This window comes from Vipera berus (assembly GCF_964194415.1).
Source record: "Vipera berus genome assembly, chromosome: 2".
NCBI classification, from domain to species: Eukaryota; Metazoa; Chordata; class Lepidosauria; order Squamata; family Viperidae; genus Vipera; species Vipera berus.
In genome coordinates this window covers 202816446-202837407 of record NC_138203.1, presented here as the reverse complement: position 1 = coordinate 202837407, position 20962 = coordinate 202816446, and the positions used below count along the sequence as shown (strand labels likewise).

Below are 20962 nucleotides of genomic sequence, written 5' to 3'. Positions count from 1 at the left end.
ATATTGCCCCCAACAATCTGGGTTCTCATTTTACCGACCTCAGCAGAATGGAAGGCTGAGTCATCCTTGAGCCGGTCAGGATTGAACTCCAGACTATGGGTAGAGTTTGCTTGTAATACTGCACTTTAACCACTGTGTCACCAAACAAACAAATAAAAATTATAAGCTGTTTACAATTTAAAACCAAACCACCAAAGAATCACTCTGTTCCCAAGAGCAGGTCTTTAATAACAACAGAAGAGTAGAAGCCCTAGAAATGTCTGCAGGGAGATCATTCCAAATGGCAATAGAGTAGACATACTTCCCGAGTCCCGCAAGATGACACTGTTTATTTGACAGGTTGCAGTTACATTATAAATAAATAGATAGATAAATAAATAGGAGCATACTGCATTTAATTTTAATTCTGTATCAATTAGTTCAAATGTAAAGGTATGTATTTTGGTTTGATACATTCTTAACTATTAACTGTAGGGAACATATAGTTTTTATTTTTATTTTATACCTATTGTCATTATTTATCACCTGGATAAATAACTCTTAATATAGCAATAGTAATAAAAATACATTAATCTCACAGACTTTTATTTTTGTACATGTACATCAACATTCTGACGTTGTTTGATACACAGCATTATGATCTAGTTATTACAAAACTACTCACTGAAAAAAAAGGTTGAGATGACTTTACTTGGGTTTGTTTTAAACACTAACAATTAAATTGCTAAATCTTTCCATAATGCAGAATGTTACATACTGATAGCTTTATCTGAACTTTAGAGAATTGTTCAAGTATGTTTTTCTCATGTTACTTTCAGTAATTCAATAAGGCAAATTACAAGATTTGAAATTTAACAAGTTCATCAGGAGATACAGACTTTTCTCCTTTATTCTGAACTCTTAATTCCCAGATCTATACTGCTCTTCCACTAACATGTCAGTAACAGAACCCCAATATTTGAAGTTTTACATTCCTGCAATTTGCAGCCAAGAAGCATATTATTACTGTTATACAGAATGTTCAGGCAGATTTTTATAACACTAGCTTTTGTAGCACATAGTTATACATTTGCCACAGTTCTAATAGTGTTACTGCTGCTTTTTACAAGTTTGTACATTACCATCAGTTTTCATTAGAGGACAAGGAAAAACAAGCTTTAGTTTAAAATTTGGGACACCAAAGAAGGCCAGTTGTATCAGATACAATACTAGCAGTGTAGTACTTTGTACCAGATGATGTCTGTGAAAATTGAAGACATAATTTTAAATTATTCTAATTGGAGAATAATCTAAGCACTTAATATTTAAGAAATGTACTTTCAATCTATATACTTCAGTACAGTCCATATTCCATTTCTCAAGGGGCATGGTATTGCCACTACATAATTAAGTACTGAAGAAAATAATTCAGTATTATATCTCAGATTCAGAATTCCTCATTTGCATAGAATAATTATGACTTGATCAGTTTACCATGTAGGCATCATATCAGGGAACCACATTCTTCCAAGATGTTTGGAAACTTCAGAATAAATTTGATCCAGATTATAGTCACTATCTGGAATGAGCACTTCTTCCATGATGGACAATTGTCTGAGTCTGCCTCCACACATCTTTACAAATTCAATAAAGCCTCGACAGGTAACTTCACATTCACCAAGTCCCATGGCAGTTAAATTCTTACAACGTTCAGCAATGCGAATGAGCTCATCATCCAAAGGCTGAAGACCATTAGCACAGACAACCAATTCAATAAGTCTTGGGCAGTTCAATCCAATGCGGCCAAGCATTGATTTGCTTACGGCACGGCCAAAGTAAAGATGAGTTACAGGAGTTTCCTCCCTGAAGAATACATCAAACTCTTCCTCATATAGGAAGAAGTACATCACAATGTTGACTTTAGGGGAGTGCTTAATCAGCGCATCCCAGCTTTGCTTTTTGATGGTGTGAAATTCAGTCTGTCCAGGATTCTCACTTACAACGTCTATACGGAGATGTTCCAGGTTAACGTGCTTCTCACTTGAAAGAGCCAGCAACAGTTCATCACTTAGTAGATGGTAGTTAAGGGCCAGATCCCTAAGGCCGTGACATTGGTCAGCAACACAAAGAATTCCTAAAAAAAGATAGAAAATTCAACCTAAGTGTATAAAATATACTTCAATTTATCTTTTTATGCTATAGTGCTCATATGCCCAGCAAAGTTGCAAATATTTTAATGTATTCTGAACGGGAGGGGGGGGGAATAATGAAATTGATTGGGAAAAGTTCTATATTATTTCCTCTGTTTGTTCAGAAAACACACATCTGCAAATTCAGTGCAGAAATACTATCAAGATATCAATAGGTTTATCATTTGGTTCTTTGCAGTGACATGTTCTAAACAAAACATTTACATACAGTAAATCATTCAGAAAAAAATATTTAAAATCAATGTTTCTTTCAATACAACTTCAGTCCAAAACCATGCATAATAGACATAACTTGCAAAGATTTAATTGGTCACAGGAACATATATTGTCAGCAGGAAGACAAAAATGTGATGCAAGGAGGGTTTTTAGTTCCATTCCTTTTTCACTTTTAATTCTGCATAATTAAACCCACTAAGTAATTTTATTTTGTAATCGAGGTATTTTTGTGAAATCTTTCGACAATCATTGATTTGTAATTTTGCCTAATTTGATCTGAAAATAAATAAACTAAATACCTATTTAACTAGGTATCTAGTGAGCAAAACTCTCCCCCAACCATCTTCTGATGTGAAAAACATACAAATCAAAATAGTAACTCTTATGACTCTCACAGAACAACCATGTTTGTTGTCATCTTTTAAAAAAAGAACATGTGTTGCAAGTTGCAAGTAGGCTCGTGACCGCTTGGATGAAAAGATGATTTCCAGAGCCTCTCCATTTATGGTGCTTCTGGATCCCTCAGCAAAGAACAACTGGATACAGAGCTAAGGAAGAGGACTACACGGGTTTTGGAAAGGAAAAGATTTCTCTCTTTGCCCCAAAGAGGATGAAATGATTAAGTGGTGAAGATTTGAGACACCCTATTGAAACATTTTGAAGTAGCAACCTGTCAACTTATGAAGAGAAATGTACTTCTTTTCTGGGTCTCACATTCAGAACATGATAGAAAAGTTCCTGACTATAAATTTCTACTGAGACACATTGAAACAAATGATAGAATTTGATATAGTCTGAAGATACTGCAAGGAACTGAATTTCTGTATAATACAGCAATGAATCTAGAGGTACCAGCAGTATTTTTTTAGCCATTTCCTGTTGAATGATATGACCTTACAAGAAATTCTACAAGAATCAAATAATTGGTTAAACACGTTGTGCCAATGGAAACAGTTTGGACTCTGATTCTTTGAGATATATGGAGAACAAACTAAAAGAATAGAGCACTTAATGCAGAAAAGTCAATATAATTTACTAAGCATTATTTAAGTCTGGTAGAAAGAAACTACCAGAAGAACGCATAGGGGAATGCACAAACTGAAGAGTGTAATTTATTTAAAAAATTATAGACCATGTATCTCTGTCCCCCGAGTGCAAATGGGCATGGAACCTTCTTGGGACTACTGAAAGGACTGTGTTGTAAACAGAAGTGTAATGTTTTCAAGGAAAAAAAAACAAGGAACTCCAGTTGCCTTTTAGAAAAGTACCCTTGAGATATGAAATTACAAGCATATTATTGTGGTGATGTGCTACAGATGGCCACGTCAGGCAAAAGATTACAAAGACATATGGAAGAGAGATCTTGTAATAATGGAAGACTTCAATTACCTGGACATCAGCTGGAAAACCAAATCAGTCAAGTCTTCCACTGTTGATTGTTCATTTTTCCAAAAGAAAATGAAGGGGGGGAAAAGGTGGCTGGTGCTCCTATATCTGATTTTAATCAACAGGGAAAAGCTGGTTGAAGAGCTAAACAGAACATGACATACTGATTTTCAATACCGTATTTTCCGGTGTATAAGATGACTTTTTAACCCATGAAAATCTTCTCAAAAGTCAGGGGTCATCTTATACGCCGGGTGCTGAAACTTTAGGGACAGGGCTGGCTGGAAAACCTGGAGCGGATCTTTCATTTAGTCTGTGCAGGGAAAGCGGGACCAATTGGAGAAGAAGCTGCAGTCTGTGATTTTTTACAGGCTGGGGTCTGGACGTCTTTCCTTCTAAAGTTGAAGAGCAGCTGTAATTTATCCCAACTTGAAAGGCAGGTGGGGAATGCCTCTGCCAGAGCAGCTGCTTAGCTCTAAGGACACATTTGACTCAGGAACTGGGCAGGCTGGCTGGAAAAACTGGAGCGGATCTCCCATTTGCTCTTTTTTTTTAAATCCCATTTATATCCTGGCCTTCTCCGAAGACTCAGGGCAGCTTACAATTTAAAGCACAAATCAATGTGCTTAGCAATAGCCTTCATTCTATGTATATGCCTGCTTATTAGGGCTTTCACCCCCCCACACAAGCAGCATTATTACAAAGTCAGCTTATTGCCCCCAACAATCTGGGTCCTCATTTTACCTACCTCGGAAGGATGGAAGGCTGAGTCAACCTTGAGCCTGGTGGGATGCGAACCTGCACTAATTGCAGGCAGCTGGTGTTACTTAAGGCTCTGCACAGGGAAAGCTTTAGAGTGAATTAGGAAAAGTGAAAAAGTGAATTAGGAAAATAGGGAATGGTTGCTGGAATTGGGTATGTGTAGTTTAACGAAGAGAAGGGTGAGGGGTGACATGATAGCAGTGATCCAATATCTCAGGGGCTGCCACAAAGAAGAGGGAGCCAAGCTATTCTCCAAAGCACCTGAAAGCAGGACAAGAAGCAATGGATGGAAACTAGTCAAGGAGAGAAGCAACCTAGAACTAAGAAACTTCCTGACAGTTAGAACAATTAACCAGTGGAACAACCTGCCTACAGAAGTGGTGAATGCTCCAACACTGGAAGTTTTTAAGAAGAGACTGGACAGCCATTTGTCTGAAATGGTATAGGGTTTCCTGCCTTAGAAGGGGGTTGGACTAGATGACCTCCAAGGTCCCTTCCAACTTATTATTATTATTAATTATTTATTATTATTATTATTATTATTATTATTATTATTAAGTTTAATCCACTTGCACTGTTTTATGTTTACATGTTTGATGACAAACAGCCTTATGTTTATAAGTGACAGTTTTCCTACTAAGTACCTGCATGTCATAAGCATTTGAATTAAAATTACCATATTAAAATCAAATCTGATGTTTTTTAATTTTTATTTGGTGTGCGTTGGAAGAGGGATAGTCTTATACGGCGAGTATAGCCCAAACCCTATAATTTAACAGGAAATGTAGGGGCTCGTCTTATACGCCCAGTCGTCTTATACGCTGGAAAATACGGTATGCTGGTCATATGGCACGCACTATATTTCTGGAGAGCTAATGTCAGCAAACTCAGAGAAGTACTAGGTGGAACCCCATGGATGGCTATCCTCAGATTAAACAATATAGGAGAGTCAGTAATGTTCCCAAAATAAGACCAACTACACACCACTCCAATGAGAAGAAAGATGGGAGAATTTAAGAAGCCATTTTGGTACAAGGGATTGGATGCTTAAGTTTCAAAAGTCCTTCAGATATTATGCTTTATGCTTCTATGAAATTCAGAGCATTCCACAGCAGGTTAACATTACCAAACTGTAATATAACAAACCTGCTTCTTCATTTAAAAGATTAGCCTCTGTTGCTACATCCAAAAATCTATTCAATGTTTCTAGTTAAGAATGAACCCAGGAGCTGCAATGACAAGAGTAAAAAATGGCATGAAAAAAATTCTATATCGCAAGTTAATTTTGAAACTAAAGGGCAAAGGCAATACAATTAGAACAGTTCATCACTCTTGCTGCAATGTTGTATTATTGTTTACTTGGGTTTATTACTTACCAGCAGGGGACACATGAGGGCAGCTGCTCATTTTAAGCAATTTTAAAGTATCACTATTATTAGCAACAAGGACCTTCAAGGATGGATCATCTACTGGAGTATCTTCAATCTTAATGGAAGATAATGACTTGGAATTGATGAACACCACTGTCAGCGCTGATACAAAATGAGCCTATTCAAACAAATTAGAAAGGAAACATTTCATATACATTGCCTATACAGTTATAAATTCATTGCACTTTCAGAAGTGATGTTTATCTAGAAGTATTTAATGAGTCATTACCATAAAATATACATAAGGTTTAGAGCTATTAATATTGAAGAGCAGTCTCCTAACAATCAATGAATCTTCTTTATGAGTACACAAGTCCTAAACGCAATAAAGATGGTTTCTAAGTTTATAATGAGATATTAAGTTCATGCTGAATTACTCAGCAGATCAAATTCAAATACCGAGGTAACAGCATAATTTTGCCAAAAGATTATAACCAATTATGTCATTTAGATGAAAGAAAAACATTGAGCAATAGATTACTTCTCCTCACCCCGTCTGGTTAGTTGAATATTGACTGCAGTAAATTAGAGACACAAACAGAAAATGAATTGTGGGAAGAGAATTACTCTGAAGTAATTATAATTACATCAATTTATGAAATGATTTGAAATAATTGTGAAGAAGTACTGTTTGAGTGGAAGTTCACTTGAATTATACTGAAAGTAGTCCAATGACATGAGGATGTTGTTGTTGTTGTTTTAAACAAACCACTCTTGTAGATTTTATTATCAGGAATGTTGCTCTAAAACTTCCCCACCTCTAGTCAGCATGATCATGATGGATAGTGTTGTGAATTATAATAAACCATCTTGAATGCTTATTTATCTAATTTAGCAAAAATATGCAATACAATTGTAAAAATGTGCAGATAAATGGATCGGCAAATGGTTAAGATTTTCAGAAGCAACTAAAATGATAGTAGATAACTTGAATATTCCAGCGCTTACAAAACTATTTTATGAAACAGGAAATATACGTAAATTTCAAAGAACATGGATTTGGAGCATTCTATTTCAGCAACCTCATCCCATCCATAACATTTTTTCAAACTTGGTATATTTTCTATTTTTGCCTATGTACTGATCATCAAGTGATCAACATACTACTAATGTAATATTTTCAACAATATATAGAATTCTTTTGTTTTCTCATGTTAGCATTTGTCATGATGTAAGGTTTTCACGGTAGCACCTGCTTATTTAAATAATAGAGTGGTACACAACTGTGCTGCTTCACTTGCATAGCAATATTTGATTCAGTGAATGGAAAAGGATGGAAAACAGTTTCACTAATTACTTCTTTATGCTGCAGCTACTTCTTCACTTTGTTCCAGAGGATTGATGGATTTTCTAGAAATGACAAGGAACTGCAGCAGAGACAGAAAAAGTCATTTTTTGTCTCTCAATTTGTAAAGGTTCCTATTGTACCAGAACGTTGTTCTTAAAGCAAAACCAATCAATGAATTATTTCCAAAAATGACACACTGGGGAAAAATTATATAGACTTTGTCCCCAAATATATGTATACAATAGTTGAATTTATCACTTTTCCAAGTTCATATCTTTGCAAGCAATACCTTAGAAACATCCATGAAACTTGGCTTTGCTGTTGAAATTAAGCCAAGTGTCTTGATAGAACAATTCACCAGCTGAGAAAGAATATCACATGCAGCTTCTGCAGACTCAGTACTGCTGTCAACCTGAAAAACAGCATTTCATCAAGATAAAGATTATCTCATGCTGCCATTCCTTTAAAGCATATTGGAACCCTTTGATTCTCAACACTACTAAGTACTGTTTTTCATCAGTTAATTAAAGTTAACCACTCATCACCTACAATTCTTGAACAGAAAGGTGCACAAATATATATAGAAGCTGATAAGGACTTCAAAGAAGCACACATAAATTGAATACAGATGGTCCTTGCTTTGCAACAACTGGGCCTGGCAACTAATATGATCATTAAGCAAGACATCATGTGATCACAATGGACTTACAACACTTCCAATGTTAACTGAGTCACCATAGGTCATTAAACAATACATTGTGTGACTACAACTTGCAATTTTAGGGCTAGCTTTCCCATTGACTCTGCTAGTCAGAAGCTGGCTATAAAGCATGCAAATAGTGTGATCACATGACTATGGGAAGTTGCAATAATCATAAAAACCTACTGCTTATGAACATTTGAATCTTGATCATGTGACCACAGGGATACTGCTATGATTGTAAATGCAAGAACTGGTTGTAAATTTACTTTTACAGTGCCATTATAACTTCAACCTTTGCTAAACAGGTTGCTAAACAGGCAGTTGTTAAGCAAGTTCTACCTGTATATTTAAAAATATAAGGAGCCACCGTGCACTTACTAGGATGTAGCTGACAGGTGATCAAGACTGATTCAATTTTAAAGAAAGTACACTAAGATTTCAATCAAGAGACAGTCAAAGACAGTCCCTTACATGTTTATTCCCACAAATTTCTAAAATTAGATGTGATGACAAATGATGAGTGATCCATATTTCAATCTGCTTTTGTTTGGTCTGTATATAAATATGTTTATTCACTTGTGCTAAACGTATTGTTTGCTGCCAGCAATTCCTCCCACACCTTCTGCTCTGAAGAACTGGGGGATTTATTTATTTATTTAGCATATGGCATATAATACATGCACTTGCAATATATATTAGCATATATTAATATATTAAGAACTGGAGGATATTGTGAACCACATATGGGCTGAAGGGACAAGGGTGTAAGAGAAGATTGAGCTGGAGTCCCCAAATCTATTTTAACACTTCTAATTACCATTTCTTCAATACTTCAAGTAGGCAATATATAAAAGAAGTTTCCCACACAAACAAAAAACAACAACAGAAAATGCAATCCAAGGTGCAAAACATACAACAAAATTCAGAGTTAGTAAAACATTCTTTACCTTGAAGCTTACATACTGCAAATGATTAGCATGTCTTTTGATAATCTGCTGAATAAGATCGGGATGAGTAGACTTCAAGTAAGACGTAGCAGGCTGATTAAGTTCAAATTCAAACTTTCTCCAAAGATCAGGGATATGAAATACCTCATTCCATCGCCGGCAAACTGAAGATGCCCGAGCACGATCAACAAGAGGCAGACACTGAAAGATTTGCAAAACTATATGGATTGGCAGGTTTCCCCAGTCAATCAAGTTGAAAGAATGAGATGCACCAAACATTGAACTATAAAAACCAGTTTTTTGCTTTTTTTTGCTTTCTAATGTTTGAACAATGGGATTTTCATATTTAACTGTGTCCTTGATTCTCTTCATACCGATAAGAAAAAAAAAAGTCACGTCAAATGCTGTTGAGTTGTGTAGAAGTGGCAAAGCTTTCTGTAAGTTTTCAAATACAGTTGATCTCTAGAAAAACAGGGACAAAATTAAAGGACTTTCAGAATGCCAAATCAGACAATCTTTGTTCTAAGAAAAATACTACAATGAAATCCATATTATTAGAAAGATTAGGCATTATCTGAAGGTGGATGACTGCCATTCAGACCCCCACTTTGACATGGTCAGTTGGATGTCTTTGATTGACATCCAGGAAAAAATGTGGCTGACTTTAAGATCACTTCGCCCTCCATGAGTTTTAACAGCAAAGTGGTATCTATAGACCTTTGGAAATTAATTTATTTATTACATTTATATAGCTGTCCATCTCACATATATGACTCTGTTCCAAATCCCACTGTTATATTCAAGGCAAGTCTTGAAAATGCCATTTTCAGGATTCTTTTCAGGGCTTTGAAGATGAAAACAGTTTGTCTAGCAGTGATTTCCTATGAGATGGAATGTAGCAGTCTGAATTCCCAAGAGGAAAGTGGTGTATTCCAGAGGAATCAGTTTGGAAAGATTCTGTCTTATAGGTGTGGAAGAATAAAGAAATGTGCTTGGAAGAATCACATGTCTGTCTTACTTTTGACATCAATCTTGCCAAACTCAAGCACCTTACTTTCTGACATCGAGCATATACTCTGAGAACTATCAGGGAGTGGCTGTCTTCACCCTCTTTCTCTCACACAAAGTATTTGAATTAAGCTGCCTCTTATTCCTCTGGAATGCACTCTCTTTCTCTCTCTACAGGAAATCCAGACTATAGTCTATCATGCTTGATGTATTCATCTTCATAAATTTCCCATATTATTTTCTTTAAAAAGGCTTGACCTTGTACTAAAAATGGTAGTGAGAGTGAGAATATAGATGGTTTACCTCTCAGAAGGTTCCTGCCCTTATTCCTTTCTTAGGAAGTTGACAGGGGTGATGGTGAAATCAACAATAACAATAACAATTTTGGCAGTACAGTCTTAGAAATAAGGTAACTGCAGGTTAAACTGCTGCACCCATAGCGTAATAGACTCTTAAGGTAAAGATAAAGGTTCCCCTGCACATGCGTGCTAGTCGTTTCCGACTCTAGGGGCCAGTGCTCATCTCCGTTTCAAAGCCGAAGAACCAGCGCTTGTCCGAGGACGTCTCCATGGTCATGTGGCCGGCATGACTAAACGCCAAAGGCGCATGGAACGCTGTTACCTTCCCACCGTAGTGGTCCCTATTTTTCTACTTGCATTTCTTCATGCTTTCGAACTGCTAGGTTGGCAGAAGCTGGGACGAGTAACAGGTGCTCACTCTGCTACACGGCACTCGGGATTCGACCCGCCAAACTGCCGACCTTCTGATTGACAAGCTCAGTGTCCTAACCCACTGAGCCACCACGTCCCTTCTATAGACTCTTAAGTTATTTACTATTTGAGATTTCTTCATAGGAAATTGATTGCCACTGGCTATTGTGGACAGACTGTACAAATATTTTCCCCCCAAAAGGAATATGTATAGCTATCTCTATGTGGTTCTCCTCCTTCCCAAAGGGATTGAGGAAGAAACCAAATTTTAAACCTCTTAAGTGAGGAATGCTCTGGGCTCTTCACTCTCCCCATTCCTATTCAGGTAAATGAAACCCCATGGTAAGATCATCCAGTGGCACAGGGTCAGATTTAATCAGTCTTCTGATAATACCAATGTATACATCTTTATCGTTGGTAGAGTAAGTGATGCTATTAAAGCACTTTCAGCTGTCCTTTCAGAGGGAGAGGATTAGGTTAAGACCTAATTCCAGTAAGATGGGAGTCACTGTGGGTCTGAAAGGTCAGCTGCTTCCTGGAAGATTCCATCACTAATTTTAAATGGATTTGCACTTCCTCTCAGACTCACAGCTCCTGCTTCAGGAGCAGATGGCAGCTATGCCTAAGAGGCCTTTGCTCTGTTCCATCTAGAAAACCCTTTTCTGGAATGTCTGTCGCTTAATTGGATTACTGTAGTACGCTGGACCTACAGCTACCTGCATGATAGGTTCTATGAGGCTCCCTATATGTCCCCCTCTATTAGAGGCTCTCATCTTTTACAGCCATGTAAGTATGACCTTTCAGTCACTGTTCCCCTTCTCTAAAATAGCATTCTGCACATTATGTGATTGGCCCTTTCTCTTTTAAGAAATGGGTTGTCCCATCATGTCTGGTGATCAGGATAGATTAGTTACATCAGCTTGTGACTGATGAGTTTGTTTTTAGCGCTATCCTATGTGTAGTGTTATATATATATATACATATATACATATATACATATATACATATATACATATACATATACATATACATATACATATACATATACATATATATATATATATATATATATATATATATATATGACTGTTAGTTGCCCAGAGTCATGAATTTGAGATAGGCAACTATATAAATTGAAATAATCAATAAAGTCAAGGAGGGTGGATTGTTCCGTTGGCTTCTTTATTGAAAGACTTTCTTTACAATTGCTAACATTTTTAGCCATGATTCCTGAATCATATTATTTCTAGTTGCTATTTTACATGATTATATATTTTTAATTGTTCCATATAACCCAGGGTCAGCAGACTGGAGCAGCCTATAAACCCAATAAATAAATACATATATGCATATTGAAACTTAAAAGAAACTACTTAATAGCAGAAATAAATTTACAAGACATACCATAAAAAGACCCATTAAAAAAGAGGATTATTTCTTTTATACTTTTTCTCTAATTGCAACAATATGAATTTTTTTATCATAAAGATCAGGCTACTGATACTGAATGGATAATGTTGATTCAGTTAAGTAAATATATTTAAAGTATGTTTAATTTATACAATGATGGTACATAGGACATATGCCTTGCACGTACAAGTTCCTAGATTTAAATTCCAAATAACATTTAGATGGCAACAATAGAAAGACCTGTGAATCTAGATACATAAACAAAAGGGAAAAGATACCAATTAAAAATGACAACTTTGGATTGGTTGAAAAGGCTATTATATAAATTTCTTTATTCAAGCATTTATATCCTCTTTTCCCCTCCAAAGCTGTACAAAACTGCTACTAATAGAGACATATGCTTTATAGTATTTATATTAATTACGTTTCTTTAGGCACTACTGATTATTAATTTGTTACATTGACTTAAGTAAGAATTCTAACTAAAAATGTCTAATTAATTGCATGTTAAATTGCAGTTGGCAAGTAAAATTTCAAAAATCTCCCTTTCTTTGATGGAAAGCTTTTAATCAAATAAAAATTAAGCTTAATGGTTTCAAATTTATTTAAGAAATTCATCATTTTATCAAATATACTAGACTTTCATTATCAGTTTAGTCAGTTATAGCTAATGACTAATGAATGGTCTGAAATTTAAATCCAGTGAATAAAACAAGAATTGACTAAGACTACATATATTACTGTACAACTTTATATGTGTACGCATGATAAAACAGAAAAGTTGCATCTGAATATATAACCCTATCTGCATCTCTTTGCCCTATGAAATATATGAAATATATAGAGAAATTCTGCTGTACAGCATAGGTTCTAAAACTAATTCTATGCAGATGTAAGCCTAATTGTCTGAAGTCAGATCCATTAAATTTGTCTCATTGAGATTAGTAGTGAAAAGTATTAAAAATAAGAATGGCTTAGGAACAGAACAAATGATTAGACCAGGGGTCGGCAACCTAAAAAAGGAAAAGAGCCACTGGGAACCGGTTCTATCACAAATTTAAAAAAGTGGGAGCCGCGTACGTGTGTCCATGCACGCGCATGCGCAAAACGGTTTTTTGCGCATGCGCGGACGCACGCGGTAGCCATTTTTTTAAAAAAAAGTGAGATGGAACCGGTTCCCGGTTGCCCGACAGCGACGGCCCGTCTGCAAAGCTGCCGCTTTCAGCAGCTTTGCAGACGGGCCGCGGCAGCTTCCTCAAAGAGCAGCGCCCCTGCCCATTCTGAGAGGTGCGCGCGCACCTCTCCGAACGACCGGAGGTGCGCGCGAACCTCCCCAAACCTTTGGAGAGGTGCGCGCGTACCTCCGCGCGAACGGGCAGAGATGCCGCTCTTTGAGGAAGCTGTAGCGGCCCGTCTCCGAAGCTGTCGCTTTGCGCGCGCACCTCCGGTCGTTCGGAGAGGTGCGCGTGCACCTCTCAGAATGGGCAGGGGCGCTGCTCTTTGAGGAAGCTGCCGCGGCCCGTCTGCAAAGCTGCCGAAAGCGGCAGCTTCGGAGACGGGCCGTGACAGCTTCCTCAAAGAGCGGCGCCCCTGCCCGTTCGCGCGGAGGTACGCACGCACCTCTCCAAAGGTTTGGGGAGGTGCGCGCGCACCTCTCCAAACGGGCGGTGCCACTCTCCATTTGGAGAGGTGCGCGCGCACCACTGCCCGTTCAAAGAGGTGCGTGCGCACCGGGCGGCTGGGAGCCGCAGGAGACGGCTCAAAGAGCCGCATGCGGCTCCGGAGCCGCGGGTTGCCGACCCGTGGATTAGACCAACATCTACTACAGGCAATGGAATGGCATTCCTCCTACTCATAGCATCCCGAAATATAGACCAATATTCAGAGGTATATTAATAATAGAACCAATAATAACAAATAGAATCAATAGACTAGCTCAACTGCTGCTATGCACCAATTTATTAGTTCCTTTACAAAGCTGCAAATTCTCCTTCGGAAATCAGTGTGCCAGTTAAAAGATTAGAAGTTGTAGTTTCATAGTTTAAAACTCTTTTTTGGTGAAAACTTTCAATAGATTAATCTTGCACACAGAATACAGGGATGTAAGCAAAATAACATGAAGCGAGTTGAAGAAACAGTAAGAAAGACACGTAAAAGTCTTTTTGTGTGTATGGGGTAGAGAAAAGGCTTAAATTTATTTAATTTATTTATTTAATTTAATTTGTATACCGCCCTTCTCCCGAAGGACTCAGGGTGGTGAACAGGGCAATAAATACCAAAAATACCAAAATACAAAAATTAAAAACAGATTAAACCATAGTGCCCAAATACAATAAATAAATTACTTAAAAACAATAATTAAAACCCCAAACCCATCAGACCAGGCCGGCTTGTTCAAACAAATAGGTTTTTAGATCACGTCGGAAAGAGCGAAGGTCGGGAGCCATCCGGAGCTGACCAATAATAGAGCTCAACAATGAATTGGTTTCAGATCACAATAGCCTGTTATCCTTTTTAAAGCTTGGGTCTTTTTAAAGCTTGGGCCACTGTAGACAAATCTTTTTGAAATACTGAAAGATGTTTCCCCACCCCCCCAGCCCCAGTCCCCAATCATGGTATTTTCTAGAGGCAAGATGGACTGGAATCCAAAGGTTCAGACCATTCTGAGAAGCAGTTACCTTCAATCAAGGCACAACACTGCAGAAGATATCTCTACTGCTATCATCACTGCTGTATATATGTTCTGTAGTCAGAAGAATTCAGCCACCGGGGATGTTACTCTAGCAGCCATTGCATACACTAAGTTCATTTAAAAATATTTGAAGAAAATATTATATTTGAAATGTATACATGTATAAAAATATATACATTAATATTATATAAATCAGAATAACACAACAGCACAACAACCCTTAAAAATGACTGCAGAGGCACTGTAACATTTGTCCTGCCTATTCCCCCCTCCCCCCAGTCGGGTCGCCATAGGCACTGGGCCTATGCACCTTGCAAATTAGTGAGCCTCCAGTTTCTTAGCGTGTTTTGGTGCTTCAGGCCTTTGGTGCATTCACAGAGAATGGAGGCCTAAAGAACTGCAAGATCACACGAGATCATTAGCGTGAGACCTCGAGTGATCTCACAGTACTTAAGGCCTTTGTTCTCTGCAAATGGAATAGATGAGCAAAAGACTTTGCAATGGAGGGAAGGCCTGAAGCACTGAAACTTCCATCCATTTGCAAAGCCTTTTGCCATCTTTACAAAAAACTTTGCCACCGAGAACGGAGGCCGGGAGGGGCGCATGCGTCCCTCTGGGCCTCCATTTACGGCGGCAAAGGCCTTTTCTGAAAGCCTTTGCTTCCAAGAACTGAGGCTGGGAGGCGCATGCGCATCCCTCCTGGCCTCCGTTCTTGGCGGCAAAGGCTTTTTGCAAAGACAACCAGAGCCTATCGGGACGCAATCTCTCATCCCTGCAGGCCTCAGTATGCCTTTGCTCAAGGTGAAACCACAGCAGAGAGGCTGGAGAGGAGACAGCTCCCTTGATCATCGAGATCTATGTAAGGTAAGTGACCCGGTCAGGCAGGATTGGGGGGGGAGAGGTAAGCATGATATATCTTAGTGGGTCGGGGGAGGCCTTGGGTGATCAGAAGCACTAGCCCCCCCATGGCTTTCCCCACCCTGAGATAGCTCGTGCACTTAAGGACCCGCGTATTCGATTAGCGAATGCATGAGTGAAAACAGCAAGTGATCACGTTCAAGCGACGTGATTCACTCCTACGAATCCTCGGCTTACGAATGTAATTGGCAGGCTCCATTACATTCGTAACTCAAGGATTACCTGTACATGCATTTGTAAAATCAGATGGGTCTGATGTATGAATTATAGTAGGGTACCTTTGAGCCCTGCCCTGAAAGGGTTGCAGAGTCAACTTACATCACAGGTCTTAAAAAATGCAATCAAGCAAAATATAAAAGACCACACCACTAACATTTTATCCTCTCATCCTTTGATTAAAATCTGTATGTATTAATAAGCTAGGTAGATCCTGAACAGAAAATCAAATCTGTATAAACTTTTCTGCTATTTTTCAAAGCTTGAAAACTGAATACAATAGATTAAATAAAAACTAAGGGAAGCTAACGGCAGACCCACTGAAATAAACAAACAACCTAATATAGCTAAATTGAATATCACTGATTTCAGGGGAACTACTTTAAGCATGATGAAGTCTCAATATAACTCTATATTGTTCACTACTAGTCTATTAAATATTTCCATACTATACACTTCTGAATCCAGGATGTATAACCCGAGTCATGTTTGGCTTTTCCAGATGGCAAATAATTTAATTGTGAAGAATAATAATGTGGTCTTAAATTCTACTCTTCAGAAAGTGCCCAACAGAAATTCTGTACTCATGGATGCCATTTTTACCAACAGACTGGTTGTAGAGCACTGCATTTCCAATAGTGGTATTTGGCCCCAAAGCCTCAACTATGATTCCATCACAAATCCCTCCAGAAAATAACATCACCTCGGCCATTCTAGCTCTGAGGACATTAATAAGTCCACTATGACTTCTGTTAATACATGGTAATGCTTATACTACCTCTTATTATAGTAATGCTTTAAGTAAGATATTATGCACATTGTACTTATATTTCAGAGATAATATGTATTACAATTGGACATAAAATACTGGCTAGGTCATGCAATATAGAAAACAGTTATATTTCCTTTCAGCTAATTTAAGCATAGAGCAGAATATTGTAGAGATTAGTGACTCGTACATCATAAAACTTTATCTGGTATCTTATTCAGAATAAATACACCACAAATATTTCATATATAACAATATATACCCAAATAGATTGAAGCATTTTAAATTAATTCCAGCCTAATGGCTAGTTTCACAAATCAGCTGGCCTTGAATTACAATGATGACAACCAGTGTTGTGAAGTGACTAAGGTGTTAGACCTAGCACTAGAGACACTAGAATTGTCACAAAAGCTCACTAGGTAACTTTGGACCAGTTATTCTCTATCTAATCTATCTCCATAGGTTCTTATGGGGGGCGGGGGGAATGAGGAGGCAGACCTATAATACTTTATCTTCTGAATAAAAAGGCAAAATATAATTCTAATTATTAATAAAATACAATTAGGTTATAAGATGTGAGATTTTTCCCTGCCAGGTTTGGAAAAAAGAGAAACTACTCATACCAGAGCACAGGACTGAAAAGATACCAAAAAAAATTGTTACTTTAGTAAATATCTCTGCAGATCAGTTATTTATTTTAATAACTAAAAAACCCAAATATCAATATTTGACCAAAAGTCAGATGGATGGAGTCACTGAAGCAGTAGGCGTGAGCTTAAATGGACTCCAGAAGATGGTAGAGGACAGGAAGGCCTGAAGGAACGTTGTCTATAGGGTCGCGATGGGTCAGACACGACTTCGCAGCTAACAACAACAACAGATATTTTTCAAGTAAATATATACATAAGTTCAGAAACTGGCTATATAGGGCAGTCATGACATTTTGGATGTAATATTTATTAATATATTAAACAGTAAATTAATGAGAAGTAGTCACAGAAAATTAATTTAATTTAAATTAATATAATCTAATTGTAGGAATTATAGTACTCTTCCAATATTTTCCAAGATATATGATAAGTCTTGCAGAAGATATCTTTTTGGTTTACATGGCAATAAAACAGAATCAAGATGATTATTAGGTATAGCATACATATTTCTGAAAAAACATATAAGCAAACTTTTATGAATAATATTTTGGTATTAATTAGAATGATAAAATTAAATCCAAGTGAGGCTTTGCAACATCTTTCTGTAGGAGTATTTCCTTACCTAAAATGCTGGTCCACGTTACACAATGCTGGATGAATGATGTTCATCCCAATGGTTAACTGTGGCCATGAAGTAATCACCTGCATCTGCCTGCTTGTACTTTTATGCTATATAAAACAGTAAAGAAATTCTATTATAATCTGCCAAAACATTACTTCAGAACAGTCTTCTCAGCTTTTCAGAAAATGCAAGAATGCAATCATCATTACAACTGACTCTAATCTCATATTATACATAGAGAATTCATTTTCTTCATCTTAGAAAAACAAATTCCATAAGCTCTTCCTTACAGCTAGATTGATATGCTATTCTGTTGTATCTGAGACAGGAGGTAAGCCCATTGATATAAACTGTGCTGACCCATAGTTATTTTGTATGTCACTGGCATTTGACATGTCATCTCTTTCTGCACCCTCCCCGGGGAGAACTAGATGGGACTATCGTAGTAATTGTTTATTTTCAGTAAACATAACTGTGTTAAAAAACCAGTTTCAGTAGAAAATATTATCAGAAAATGCATTTTAAAACAAATTATACCCAATTCTATAATAACACTATTTCCAGCTGCCTGATAAACAAAGCATTATTTTCTTTGGAAGTCTATTTGCTTTAGGATGTACTCCAATTTGTAATGAAGACTTCTGCATTTGCACTTCTTCAAAACCTGTCAGGACAAACAGTAGCCACTACATTACAGAGATGTATTCTTTCATGATGTATATGTCAAAATAATACAATGGCACTCTGTTAAAGAAATAGCACCATTCATGTTCGTAACATGCTAGCAATAAAGGCATAAAAGATGAAAGTACCCAGTGTTTTGCTTCCCCATCTTGAAGATGCACTGACCAGACTTATATGGATGTGGAGAAAAATGCAGTTATGTCTAGCAGCTGTACTGTTTACAAACAGCTGCGTGAAGCATACCATCACACATGGAATTTTACATCAAGCAGATTTTTAGTTCATAATGAATCACAGTCTATGGATGAATTTCTGACAATTACTTATTTAGGCTACTGCTTGACTTTTCTTTTTTCTCCATGAGCCCCAGGGGTTCAGGCCTCCCTGTCACTTCTTGGAAAGTTATTAGGTTTCTGATAGTATAATTGCTTTATGGTGTGCATATGTCACCAGCGCACACCAAACTCATGGTTTTGGCCTTTTTCATTTCAGTTTGCTTTTTTTCTGTTCAGTGACCTAACAGTGACTACTGTAAACAAAACAACAGGTGGCCAGAAAGAGCTTCTAGTGAAAGACAGCCCTATTTCTTTCCTCTGTTATGGGTTTACCATTTTACCTGCATTAGTCTTTCTCCTGCGGGGAGAAATAATCTCAAAGAAGATAAGATAACCTTCACTGTCATTTTTTTTACCGTGAACACATTGGCCCACGTTAAAAATGCCTGCTCTCAAAAGTATATATCTACCCATACACAACACACACATGCTATATATACATACATACACATATATACATACATACACACGCACACAGATATAAAAGAGCCTTGGTGGAGCAGTGGGCTAATGCCTCCTTAAGTAACACCAGCTGCCTGCAATTAGTGCAGATTCGCATCCCACCAGGCTCAAGGTTGACTCAGCCTTCCATCCTTCCGAGGTAGGTAAAATGAGGACCCAGATTGTTGGGGGCAATTAAGCTGACTTTGTAATAATGCCGCTTGGGGTGTGTGTGAAAGCCCTAACAAGCAGGCATATACATAGAATGAAGGCTACTGCTAAGCTTGTAAGCCGCCCTGAGTCTTCGGAGAAGGGCGGGATATAAATGGAATTAAATAAATAAAATATAGATGAGCCACACAGCCCTCTCTTGCAAATCACGACTTTGAAATTATTTGCACCCTGAAGAAGCTATTCTCATGAGAGTTTACCTGCCTGGCCATCCACCGACAGTCGCCAAGCCAGAATGCAACGAAACTACTTGGCCCGGGAAGCCTGGCAAGGAGCTTTATCAACACTTAGAAGGCGGCTTCCCATCCAAGCGGCGCCTTTTCCTTTAGCCCCCTCTACATGTCTCCGCCGCTATCCCTGACCTCCCAGCCAAATGGCGCTGCTGCCCAAAGGCGTCCCGGGCTCCTTCACTACCTTCCAAACTCCTGCTGACCTCACCGGCGTCCGCGGACCCAGAGCCAGGCCCAGGCTTCTGGCGCAGAAGCAACAATCTTCTCGCCCCAAGTGGCAAACCCTTCCCTCCACACACACTTACGTCGCTCGTCGCGCCCCCGCCTGCCGGGATCCAGGCAGCGCAGCGCCTGCCAAGAGAGGGGCGAAGGAGCCGCACGCGACGCACCCGAGACCTACTTCCGCGACTCCGAGCTGGAGTGGGCGTTGCCGCTTGACAGCTGTTTGCCCTCCCCCCCCCGCTCACCCACGTGTTCTTTCCGCGCAGGCGCTTGGCTGATACGCAACCGGTTGACCCAGATTCGCGAGTTCGAACTTCTTGTCGCTCGCTTCCGCTCTCTTGCGGACGTCGAAGGTACTACCTTCTCCACCCCTCCAGCCTCCCGGAACGAAGGGAAAGGCAATAACGCATGCGCGTACCCTGCGACGATGACGGCGGCCGTGACGACGAGTTCGCCACGTGACCGCTGCTACCATTTTGGGCTGAAGCGGATTTGTGGGCGTTTAAGATGGTAGAAAGTGCTTATTTTTTGTCACGTCGGGAAAGTTAGCGGGTCGTCTTGCTATTTTTTTTTGGACGTGGGGTAGAGTCTGTAAGCAAAGATGCGAAGAAGGGGGAATATGGCGAAGAGTTAATGCAACATTTTTGTGATAGTAAGAGGGAATCAAAACATTAAGACGACTCAAGTTTGAAAGGCAGGTGTTTTTCTTAAAAAAATACAAACACGAAGTTACTTTTTTATTATTAAGAACTACAATCCCGTTGGGTACTCATGAATTATCTGCAAGCGTTGCTGGTAGTTGAGGTTATAAGAGAACCGGTTTCGTGTCGTGATTAAGGTGTCAGACTAGAAAGTGGGAGGTGGTGAATTCTAGTGTGGCCTTGAGCCAGTCCCTCTCTCTCA

The 20962-nt window shown here is 38.5% G+C and overlaps 1 protein-coding gene across 6 annotated transcripts; it reads right to left on the bottom strand.

Annotated features, from left to right (window-relative positions):
- Nucleotides 1-309: 309 nt before the first annotated feature.
- Nucleotides 310-20264, bottom strand: LOC308663799 (F-box/LRR-repeat protein 21-like). 6 transcript variants are annotated; one of them, XM_081320505.1, is made up of 7 exons: nucleotides 20143-20264; nucleotides 17917-18023; nucleotides 14746-14848; nucleotides 8922-9383; nucleotides 7561-7683; nucleotides 5930-6101; nucleotides 310-2113 (listed from the first exon to the last, which is right to left on the bottom strand). In XM_081320505.1, exons 4-7 carry the CDS (start codon nucleotides 9291-9293, stop codon nucleotides 1470-1472), a joined length of 1311 nt encoding a protein of 436 aa, XP_081176631.1. In that variant the 5' UTR covers nucleotides 9294-9383; nucleotides 14746-14848; nucleotides 17917-18023; nucleotides 20143-20264; the 3' UTR covers nucleotides 310-1469. The 6 variants fall into 6 exon arrangements, with proteins under 6 accessions (XP_081176631.1, XP_081176632.1, XP_081176628.1 ...); XM_081320506.1 differs by lacking the exon at nucleotides 20143-20264 and adding an exon at nucleotides 19808-19901; XM_081320502.1 differs by lacking the exon at nucleotides 14746-14848.
- Between the last annotated feature and the right edge of the window lie 698 nt (nucleotides 20265-20962).

Bases quoted from the DNA above. Each gene is read 5' to 3' on its own strand.
- LOC308663799 (XM_081320505.1), bottom strand. From the start codon at position 9,293: ATGAAGAGAATCAAGGACACAGTTAAATATGAAAATCCCATTGTTCAA. The intron at 6,102-7,560 runs GTATTGCTTGCA...TTGTTTGAATAG, and splicing joins GTTTCATGGATGTTTCTAAG to GCTCATTTTGTATCAGCGCT. The intron at 2,114-5,929 runs GTAAGTAATAAA...ATCTTTTTTTAG, and splicing joins CCCTCATGTGTCCCCTGCTG to GAATTCTTTGTGTTGCTGAC.